This window comes from Chrysoperla carnea, chromosome 5 (assembly GCF_905475395.1).
Source record: "Chrysoperla carnea chromosome 5, inChrCarn1.1, whole genome shotgun sequence".
Lineage (NCBI taxonomy): Eukaryota > Metazoa > Arthropoda > Insecta > Neuroptera > Chrysopidae > Chrysoperla > Chrysoperla carnea.
The window spans coordinates 73542532-73554654 of NC_058341.1; the positions used below are offsets into that span (position 1 = coordinate 73542532).

The 12123-nt window shown below is 30.7% G+C and overlaps 1 protein-coding gene across 2 annotated transcripts in view; it reads right to left on the reverse strand.

Moving 5' to 3' along the window:
- Positions 1-6159: 6159 nt before the first annotated feature.
- The window catches only part of LOC123300074 (armadillo-like helical domain-containing protein 3), a 36649-nt gene continuing 30685 nt past the window's right edge, over positions 6160-12123 (reverse strand). For both annotated transcript variants that reach the window (XM_044882548.1, XM_044882547.1), the window contains one exon: positions 6160-6748. In XM_044882548.1, coding sequence (XP_044738483.1) covers positions 6384-6748 — 365 coding nt within the window. In that variant the 3' untranslated portion in view covers positions 6160-6383. The remainder of the gene's footprint in view (positions 6749-12123) is intronic.

The window sequence follows — 12123 nt, forward strand, 5'->3', positions numbered from 1 at the left end:
TATTGACCGTTAAAAAACAGACCGAAAAACGGACCGTCTTCCTTGAAGGAAGACGGTCCTTCTTTGTCTCGCAGCAGTGACAAAGCGCATATATTCATGTTTTGAATTATTGTATAAACACGAATAGAAGTAATATAAGACGAAGACAACTATACGCGTACTTTTTTTAGGTCTCCCTCTATAACGATCAATCGTTTGGATGGCCACATTCCGGTTCTATGTTATTACTTCTATGGTATATACAAACATTTATTGTCAACTTAGATCATATATTTTAAATAGATGAGCCCAGCGTATACTAAGTATGTATATTTTGGCCTCACAGAGTAGATTAACAAAGATGAAAATACAATATTCAAACAGCTGACAGAATGAAGGTTATAAAGAAGGAGAACGATCGCTATAGAAAATATTGTCCCCAAAATATGGACAAAATTAGTGAGGCGCTGGGATCGCTAAGTTGAAAAATGAACTATAAATTCTACAAATTTTCAGGGACAGGCGCGCTAATGTTTTAGCGCGTAGCGATCGTTCTCCTTCTCTCGAACCTCCATGGCTGACAGGGAAAACCCCATTTTGGAGCCCCGGTATTCAATGCGCATGATCGTATGACCGGAATCAGCTGCTTCAATGATGTGTTTATATTTCACATTCACATGTGTTTAAAATAAATAAATAAAATTTCATTTTGTTTTAACGTTCAAACGAGTAATATTGTTAGATAATTTTGCGTTAATTCTATGATAAAAATTTTTTTAAATGGTCAAATGGTAATTTGTACAAAATATACTGTTTTAACTTTATTTAAAAGTGGTATAATCTTATTTTAAATACGCGCCAGGATATTATGTTGTATATTAAGGCATGCGTATTATGAACATGCCTCGGCATTTATTATTTTATTATCCTTGCCAATCTACTTTGAGACATGGTTCTCACTCTGTTGACAATTCCAGTAGTGAATTTTCAAAAATTGTCAATGATGTGTCAATTTGTTTTGGCTATGTGGTATTTTAGGTTAAGTATATTAATATTTTAAAAATTTTCTTGTTTGTAAGAACAAAAACATTCAAAAAACGTTTTTCTAATTAATTGATACAGATTTCGGTATACCCAGATTTCAAATCCTATGCAGTAAATTGAGTTTGGCAGATTTTTGTATTCCTATGCTATTACGCCTTTATCTTAAATTGCCTCTGTGGTTGTTGTTGACCCAAATAGGTTATAGGGATTAGCATAAATCGATAAGTGAACTTGACGCTTGACGCTACAGTTTGACGCTCAGATTTGACACTGTTTTTTTTATCTAAATGACACTCTTATCGAAATTATACCATGTGATCAAATTTGACGTTAAAAGCTAGCGTCAAGTGTCACCATGAATTCGCACCTTAAGACTATAATCACGACCTTTTATATGTTACCGTTCAATTGCTATAAACAAATTAAGGACCATGAACAAAACACCATATTTTATTCAGAATAAAATATCCATATCACCTTTTATTGAGTAGAAAAAAAATCAGAATGGAATTGTTAATTTTCGACCGATAAAAGATGATTATTCTTAAGTGACGTTTTTTGTTAAATCTTAATTTTTTGCACCTTGACTTTTTTTCATACAGCGCATCGTTTTCCTTTAAAAGACAAAAAACATCACAAAAATGAAAATTGTCGCTAAAAACATTATTTTTAACAACTGTCGCTTATACAAATTACTTCTGAATTAGACAAAATATTCGTCAAAAAGTAATGTTTGTTTATTGTTTTTTCGTAAACTAAAATATCAATTACATCCTATTTTGGCTCCACATATTCTTAATTTGTTTTTTTACATATATCTAGTTTTTGGTTAAAGTTATTTTCTGCAGCAAAAACGAGCGAACTAAAAATGTTAAAAAAATTTCAAAAGAGTATAAATTTGTATCCGTAACATCGGACTTAAAAATAGTTTAGTTAATTTCTGTAATAGTGTTCCATTTTTAAAAGCAAGGGCTAAAAATTTCAGAATCCATTCGAATACTCCATAGTCGACCAACCAACTCGTAATTATAACAATATATACTCTGGATCTACACAATTTTCGGTCTATTTTTTCCAATTTTAAATACCGACAACTTAACAACTGAAAATTTATAGCTGCTAACAGATACCGTCAATGTTCCTAAATTTTTTTTTACAGTTTTATATTACTAGAAATTACCCATTTGGAATTTTTTGTGCAAATAAGGTGAGTGAAGGTAAGGGATTAGAATGCTATAACGTGGATAACTGCTAGTTATTTATTTATATTGTTTAAACTATATCTATGCAATTGAGCTTTAAAAATTTTTGTGGAAAAAAAATCACGCCAAACTGTTAACATCCCTTTTATTCACTATTTAATAAATTTTAACTTTTGGAGTGAAACCATAATTTTTTAGAAAATAAAAGACAATCCATGTTTGTTGCTGATAGTAGCGTGCTGATGTAGCCTTCTACAGGTGGAAGAATTTTTAAAATTGGTTACGTAGAAAACTAAAAAATTACGAGTAGTACACAAGGTGTCGTTTTCAAGTTGACATATGTTTGAAACTCGATAAATAGATTTAGTCGAGGAAAATGCTTCAAACGAAAAATGTTAATTTCAAAGCCACACATCTCATACAGGCATCGAATTCGATCTAAGTTTTCAGGTTCAATTAAAATCTCACTCTGATTCATAGCTTACAAACATTAGATGAACGCTTTAGATTAGAAAGTTGTTCTTTATAAATACGCAAACATTTGTTTTGTAAACCGAATAGTTTAGACAGTAATTGATAGTAAAAATGTAGCTTTTTTTACGTTTGTTCATTCAATTTGAATAAAAATGGTTTTTATAGAAAAACAAACCACTTTCATTGGATTTATTGGAAAATTAAAAAGTCTCATCAAAATCGGAGGTGCTATATAGAACTTCCTGAGAATGGGAATGGATTTTTTATGTATTAATTGATGCGACTAATACTTAATTGTGTGCTACATTTGTGTGTAGAATATAACTTAAGATATGAATCTGTTTGAATTTTCAATTAATATCCGTATTTAATTTTAACAGGTTACATACTGGTTGGGCACTGGAAAACAGCGCAAATTTATAATTTAAGATTTGAATGTTAAATCCATCAATTTTCAATTTAAATCCACTGGACTTGAATTTTTTATGTGAATTAAGGGCAATTCCCAGAAGTAATATTTGAGACGTTAAACCCTGGTGGAAATATTTCTCTACCACTAGTCTAATTTAGTCTTGCAGTGTTCTGAAAAAAGGTCTATGTAACACTTATTAAGACTGCATTATTATCTATAAGTTTTTGGACTCTACTAGAAGATTTTATGAAAATTTAGCTAAAATAAGAGTGAGACTTTTTCAGAACTAATCCGAGTAAAATTTAAAACATTTCAGTAAGAATTTTGAAAAAAAAAATTCTAATTGACATACGGTACAAAAATAACTTATTATTTAACACACTGTAAACAAATAATATAAAATAATTAGCCCGGTCAATTTAAACATTCGAGGTTACATAAATTTCCACCAAGCTGAAAATCGGTAAAATTGTTTAAAATACGATTAAAAACAAATTTGAAAGTTTCCCAATTTTCCCCTGTGTGGAAAATTTTTTATTCAAGGTCAAAGGTCAAAAAATAAATTTTTCGCAATTTTCAGCAAAACGATAAGTTTTTTCATAAAAATACCTCAGACTAAAATTGTTGGTATTAAATATTATCTACAAAAAAATGTATCAATACTTTTTTTCTTATGAGCCACCGTTTTTGAGATATAACGATTCAAAAAGTTGTAAAAGTTGTAATCGTCATAATATGTATGAGTACGCCAAGTATATGCATCTCTTTAGTTGTAATATTAAAATATTTTTCTAACGGTCTAATTACTGCTGAAAATATATTGGTACAACAAGCTAATAATGATGCTGATTTATTGATAATTGAAACAGCAATAGAGCAATTCAATTTGACAAATACAACTATTGTTGCTGGTGAAGATACAAGAAGAATACTAGCTAACTTTAAAATGGGAAGGTATGTGTGGGAAAATAAAAATAAAATAAACAGTGAGAGAGTGTGTGTTTTATGTGGAGGGTATGAGTCGGGAAATCATTTTATTTTTGTATGTCAGGATATAAGTGCGGAAGTAAGAGATAATGTTTTGAGGGAAGGATTTGGTTTCGCTGGACCGGGCTTTAAATGTTAGGGATGGTAGGCAGATATCGACAGATTCGGAATATATAGAGAAAGTGATGAGTGAGAGAAAAGGAAGGCTCTAAGGGCTGAAGAAAGCTTAAATTATTTATTTATTTATTTATTTTTTTTTTTTTTTGTTTAAATTTTTGTTAGTGATTGTCAATTTTGTACTATTAATGACTTATTTCTGAGGTAAGAATATGATTCACATATTACGTAAATAATACGTAAACTTATGACTTTGATTTGACGTCACCTGAGAATATACCTGAAAAGAGGTATAAATATTATCGAAGATAATAAATGAGAACTCTAGGATATGTCGAAATAAATTTCGATTTTTGCCCCAATTCCTAGATCAGTTTTTTCTAGTTTTTTGTGCAGTCCGCCACCAAATTAGCAAAGAGTAACATTCACTAGCTAATTCTTACTGATGATGACTACTTGGTAGTCGAAAATACGTATTTTAAAAATACAAAAAACTGATCTAGGAATTGGGGCAAAAATCGAAATTTATTTCTGAAAAGAGGTGTTTGTGAATTTTTGTTGTTGCATTACTCGTTTATATTTAATTTTACGCGAAAAAATATTATCAAAAAATTGATATGAAACAAAATTGTAGCAAATTTAATTTCAAATAACTTTTTGGCAATAACCAGTTTTCGTGTAAAATTGAAAATAAACGAGTTATTCAATAAACAAAAATGCAAACTATGTCAAAACAGTGTTTGAAAATATATAATACATACTAATTTACGTCACAGCGCCATTCGATAACTTCGTGAGTTTCCAGATCGTTTTCGCCAATTTGAATTTGAATGATTTTCATTATTTTTTTCCTCGGTCATATGGTTAAAAAAATGGGGAAAAAATTAACCATTTATTGGGACATTTACTATCATTTAAAAAAAAAATGTGAAAAAGGTTTATTATATGATAAACTTCTTTTCGAAGCGATTCGTCAATATTATTTATTTATTTAAAAAAAATTATTTTAAACAATGTCTTACCGAGTTACCCACCGGTAAAATGCACTTTTACGTTCAGGAGCATTTTTTAAACTGAATACTGCAAAAATTTTCCATCTAAATATTACGCATGCTCAATGACGAATTTTTCCAGTCCTAAAACACCTTACCACAAGCCTCTAGATGTGTACTCACTGTGAGAAAAAATGGCATAGTTAAAACATTCTAAGCGTACTCATCATATGTTATGTTATAATAGTAACACTTAGAATGTTTTAAAACGAGCATTTTTTCTGACATTGAGTATATGTATGCATGTAAGTGTAGTTTTATAGTAGATATTTTTTATTTATTTATTTGACATTTTATATTAGAAATGCTTTTGAAAACGGTCTGTATAAAAAAACTCAAAAGTTTTTAAATAGTCCAATAAAATTAAATAAAATATCATGGTAATAAAGAAAAAATTCATGCATCTTTGAAATTTTCCACAGTTGTTTTGTAGGTTGTATTTGTGCATATTTTCGTTTTTTTACGACTTTCTAGCCTTAAAGTTGACCACGATATACCAATTTTTGGAATTTTCTCGCTCATTCAATCAAATGAAAAAGTATCCATCTTGTAAACCATTAGAGATAGAACAAAAGTTTAAATGTAAAAGTTATTCCTTATAAAAAAATTAACAACTTTTATTTGAAGCATTCTTTCGTAAGCATCACTGTCTACCCGTGAGGTTGCAACTTATGAAAAACCTTTGGTGTCCATTTTCTCCAAAACTTAAAAAAAATAAAACTTCAATTAATTTGCACCCATAAACAACTGTGAAAATTTAGTTTAATTGTAATAAAAGAGTAATATTTTAAAATAAATCCTCTGCAAAAGCTATCTACGACCGTGGACGTATAACTAGGAGACTAACTACACAAATGAAATAACTGGATGATGAAAATAAAAAAATACAAAATAACAATTGAATATGAATACTTTATTCGGGGAGATCGTAAATTTATCATTTACAAAAGAAAATGTAAAAAATAGGGATTATACTTATTCGATTCCAGATATAATTCTACCATCGCTGTTAACTTATAAAATATCAATGTCTTATATAAAATATATAATATTATCAATAACGACCCATTCTTGAATACAGCAGATAGAAAATACAGCAGCACTAGCAGCCATATGCTACGATATTGAGGAGAAATCTTGTAGAATCACTTGTAAATCCATTGAAGCAAAATCTAAAGTTTGTTTTGTATCTTGCACAACGCTACGAACCATGTTTGTAAAGAAGGCAGCATGTTTTGGTTTCTCTGAATATCGTTCATACTGATCCAATGAATCTTGTAGTTTGAGCGTTAGACTATCATAATTTTTACGTACAACTTCTAATATTTGATCTTCAGATGGTGTAGATAATGCTTGTGAATTTAGCCACTGTTCAATTTTTGGTGCGAAGTGTTTGATGATGGCTTTCACATTTGTTAATGCTGTATTTAAACGGGCTGCATTCTCACGTAATTCACTTTCACCAGTTGAATAACGAATTGCTGAAATATATTAAGATATTTTTAGCTTAACACAGTGTGTCGCATTTAAAATGAAGAGACCCTCATATTTTTCGTTATTTATAGGAATATCGATTTGAAATTTTGAACAGTCATACAGGGTTATGGGTCACATTTTTCAAGTTATTTAACCGAAATCAAAATTTTAAAGCCTACTTCAAATAGACAAATGGGGCTAATAGACAACAAATTCTTAATATTTTACCTAGCGTCAGAGATGGTTAGAGATATCGAAAAAAAAAAAATATTAGAAAAAGTTGCTTAGAATATTTTACAAATTTTCATGACAAAATTCGCTTTTTTAATTTTTTCTTTATTTTGGTCTATTACAAGTTTATTGAAATATTTGAATACATACATTCCATAGCACACTAGTTAAAAGTTTATTTGTTAATTTTATAACTAGTGTGCTATGGAATATAAAAACTGGACAAATTGATAATTTAATAGTGTTATGTATTCAAATATTTCAATAAACTTGTAATAATTTTAAGTAAAAGACCAAAATAATGAAAAAATTAAAAATGCGAATTTTGTCATAAAATCGGTACATGGGAATAAAAAAATATTCTAAGCAACTTTTTCTAATAATTTTTTCGATATCTCTAATCATATCTGACGCTAGACAAAATATTAATAATCGGTTCTATTTTTCAATTTTTAGTACGCTGAGTTTAAAGTTCAGATTTCGTTTAAATATCTTAAAAAATATAAATCATCACCCTGTTTGCCTGTGCAAAATTTCAAATCGATATGCGTTGAAAATATGAGGGTGTCTTCATCTTAAATACAACACACTGTATATTAAATCAGAAGCTATTACTTTGATCTAGGTTATTGCTTTGAGCAAGTTTTCAAATCATGATTGAGCAACAGATTTTTCAAACAAAATCATGATTTCATATACTCTTAGAAATGAAGCCGAAAATAATTTTCCAAAAGATTGCAATTCTATGAAACAATATGATTCTTTATGGGACAAAGCTCAAAATGTTGCTATGGGTGTATTCAACAAAGTCATATTAATTAGAAAGCGTGCTTTTACGAAGTTCATCCAAGCTAATTCTGCAAAAAAATCATGAAATTTAAGAAAGTAGCGATTGGATTTTTATATTTTGGGCTATTCTAAGCACTATTCCTAAAACTCACCGTTTTTTAGATAACAAGTGATTGAAATAACTTTATTTATTTACTTTTTTTTATTTTATTATCAACAAAATTGACGATTATCGTATGATTATGATCAAATATTAAATTGAAAATAAACTAGTTTTTCAATAAACAAAAATTCATCTTCAAATTCAAGTTGGCGGATGACACAATAGGGCTGAAATCCCGAAAACCGAAATGTAGATTTCAGTGAGCCCCTAAAACGATTTCCGAAGGAAAATTGCTATTCTTTTTTTTTTTTCGGTTCATATTCTAATTCGATTAGGCTAGAATGAGCGTTATTGATCAAATTAACTTGACGACGATGAACAATTAAAAGTTATCAAAAATTTACTTCTAACTTCCGAAAAAGTTACTTTTTATAAAATGGTGTGCGATGGAAACACTTCAATTACAATGGCAAATACGTGGAACACTTTCACATCATAGCTAGAGAGCCAGTAGACGACAGACGAAACATACTTGAAGAAACCCTAAAATTTCCTCAGTTAGTCCTTTGTACCTATCGTACCTGAGGTGGTTGCTACCTAAGCGCCGTCGCGGTGAGTTCAGCATCACTCAGGTATGACAGGTGTTATAATTTGACGAACTAAAAATGTATTTGAAGAAAGCTGCCGTTTTGATATCTCCAAATATACTATTATAGCTACATACAAAAGAAATGGCAGACGACTACTACAGTGGTCACCTTGGTGGCAGGCGCTTTGAAAATTCCAAAAGGAATTTTTTTTTTTAAATTATTTTATGAAACTTGAAATTTATAAATGGGTTTTATTCTTGATACTATTAGAAGATGATAATTCTGATGGCAGACGGATCTGACGGTTGCTTTGACCTGACAGGCCTTTCGTGTGAGCATACAAAAACTTTGGATTAAAATATTTTTTCTTTAAAATGCATAGTGTTTCGTCTGAAGTCTACTGACGCTATCAGATGTGCTGAATACACGTGTATTCAGCACAACATTACGAGGTGTACGTGAAACTGGGTAAACTGGATGACATCAAAAAAACACGGAATAATGATGCCGATGAGGAGAAAATCACATTCTACGACACTTTCGAGCTGATCCAAAAACCGCAATAAGAACTATGGCGAATCACTTAGGGCTAACTCTTTGGAAGATATTGGATAGAGTAAATGAGGAAAAACTATAGCCATACCATTTTAGAACGGTACAAGGATTTGAAGATGATCCTACCAGAAATACGTTATTAACCTAGTTATTAACGCCCGACGCAAAAAGACGGGTGTTACTTTGACTACTATGTGTGTATGTGTGTCAGTCTGTGGCACCGTAGATCCTAAACGGATAAATACATTTTATTTTTTAAAAGTTAATTTAATGAAGAATTGTTTTTGCTATGTTGTCTTTGCTCAGAAAATCGATTCAGTTTGGTGAGAGTTACAAGGAAAAAACCGGATTTGGCAGAGGTTTTTTAAATTATACTTGTATATTTTTTTATTCTTATTCATTTATTTATTTCCAAAAATCAATAAATATTATCGAATACTGCCCTTACATATTTTCAACGTTTTTTTAATAGCTTCTAGTATGACTTTAAAGATTTATGCGGTCGTTATGGAAGTTATTTGGCAAGCGGTAGAAATTTTTTTCAGTTTTTTCTTACTTTGTTTCACAGCAGATTTCGGGACTTCTCCCAGGCCTGATTACAAATTACCGTCATACGGCTAGTTTGCTATGTCTGCCACACTATTTTTCTTTTTTTAAGGACATGTTGTAATAAGAAAATCGCACTTGAGTTTATACCGGTTAGAATCCACCTTTTACCGGTTTACTCTTTCCTACCCCCCTTTGAAACCGCCATAAAGTTTTGCCCAGGATGTTAAATGTGTAGTAACTCGAACGTCGGCGAGACCTATTGATTTTGTTGCGTTGATGATTTTAAGAAAAAATGTACTATAAATCTTTTTAACTAGCCGACAGGGGGACCTTTGGACTTAAGAAATGTAAAAAATACAGACTCATAACGTAACTCGAGCACGTCAGATATTGAAATTGAAACTGTAATACTCACACGGATAACGGAAATATATTAATCTGACGGTTTGGTCGAGCGAAATAGGGGACGTTAAGTGAACTCCAAGAAGGCTCCCATACCTTGAGATTGACGATTTGTAGGTGACGCAAACCCATAGTGTATTTTTGAAAATTCAAATAAAATAGACATGTGTAGTGTAAGCGTTCTACTTTTTTTAACAAAAAAATTCATTACAGGGCAAACTCAGCGGGAAAGGGTCGAAAAAAGAATCAGTAATGTTGGGTAAAAAATCCAACAGCTGAATGTTTGGCGATGAAGAGGGATGAGGATTTAAAGGAATAGCAAACGATATTTGCGATTTACGGCGTAAATACTCGTCTTATCAAAGAGAGTTAAGGATGTATGAGCATGACAACAATGTTTGATTTAAAGGCTCAAAATTTGTTTGTAGGTAGTCTTTTACTCTAAGAATATGTGGTTAAAATTTCAGCTTAGGTATCCGTGCAAATTTTTAAGAAAAAAGTCATTAAAAATCGATATAAAATATATTGGCTCTTATGGAGGAATCTCAAAAACGACATATTTTGCAAGTTTTTGATAATTTTCATTTGGAATGAATGAAAACAAATTAAAAAAAAAACTTTTTAATAGAAAGTAAACATATTAGCAATGAATTAGAAAAGAAAAAAACTAAGTGTCACCGTCCATATAAGGGATGTAAGAGCAGGGTAGATTAAGGGTTAAAATTATTTTTATCTTATTTTCAACTTTGATGATAAATTTTGTTATAACTTCATGAATGTAGACGAAAAATAAGAATAAAATTTTTCGATATGTGTCTTGGTTTTCGAAATATCGAAAGCTAAATAATTAAACAAAATTTTCAATTTTCAATATTTTGAAAATTAAACCAGATATCGAAAAATTTTATTCTTACTTTTCGTCTTATATCGTCAAGTAATAATATAAATTTAGCATCAAAATTGAAAATATCTATTTTTAAATTTGTGCCCCCACTACCATGCTCATACATCCTTAAATGTAATAATTCTAGACAGTAAAAATATATTGCTGCATGCAAAAAACATTCTTAAAATTACAAAAAACTGAAAAATTAAATAATAATCAAATTTCATATCCATTTCCATTTTGTAATTTTTTATGCAATACAAATTACATATTTGATGTATAGACTAGTCATAAAATTGAAAAAGGCTCTCCGTAAAAGTTTTAGAAGCATTTCATATTATTTTTGGAAAAATGGTCTTTTCTCCCTATTTTGACCCTGCTGAGCCCGAATCTGCCGGTTGCCAAACCGAAATTTCGACCGGAAATGAGATATTCAAGAAGCGACCAAGGTGGTGTCGAAACCCGAACTAATGCAACATTTGAACTCAACTTTTAGTTCATGTACAAAATATAGGACAACACTTGGTGAAACAAAAACGAAAGGAAGTATAAAGTTTTACACACGGCACATTTGCTTTCCTACAGCTGCCGTTCTTCGTGCTACAAATGCTCTTACAGTGATAAATAACAACTTCAGGGTACGATTTAGGTATAGAATCTAACGTCATGAGTTGACGCATAAGTTGATCGCATAGATGGCGTGGGAATTTTTCCATATACAAATATAAGATACCATTTAATACCGTTTTTACCGTCATCCATGTAAATATCCAGGACAACTCACTAGGTAATACCATATTATTATGTGCAGCCGAAGCGTATCTGATATAGGAGGAGTGATTGGTCTGTACTCGCAACGCAAGGATCAACCTGGATAGAAGATTAAATTGTTTGTAAAATTGTTTCATAAGACAGAGGAAACAAACTTACAACCATTTTTGACGTACGTAATACAATTTGAAGAAAAACGTCTCTACGTACTAGAGAATGTTCTCATCCAAGTCCGTTCAGAAGTTTAAGTTTTCGAAGAAAATCTTCCAGGCACCTATCTTTGTAATAGATGTAGAGTTTGGATGTTGAATCGCAAAAACTTACTAGATGATTGACTTTTTCAGTTGAAAGTGTCTTGCAAATGTCATGCACTGGAAATTATTTTGTATCTTGTGCAGTGACGCTCATAGTCCATAGATACGAGCACTTCATTTTCTGGTCATCACAACAATAATTTTAGCCGTACTGTCGACAGCAAAAAGCGAGTTCGATCGATGGGCACAG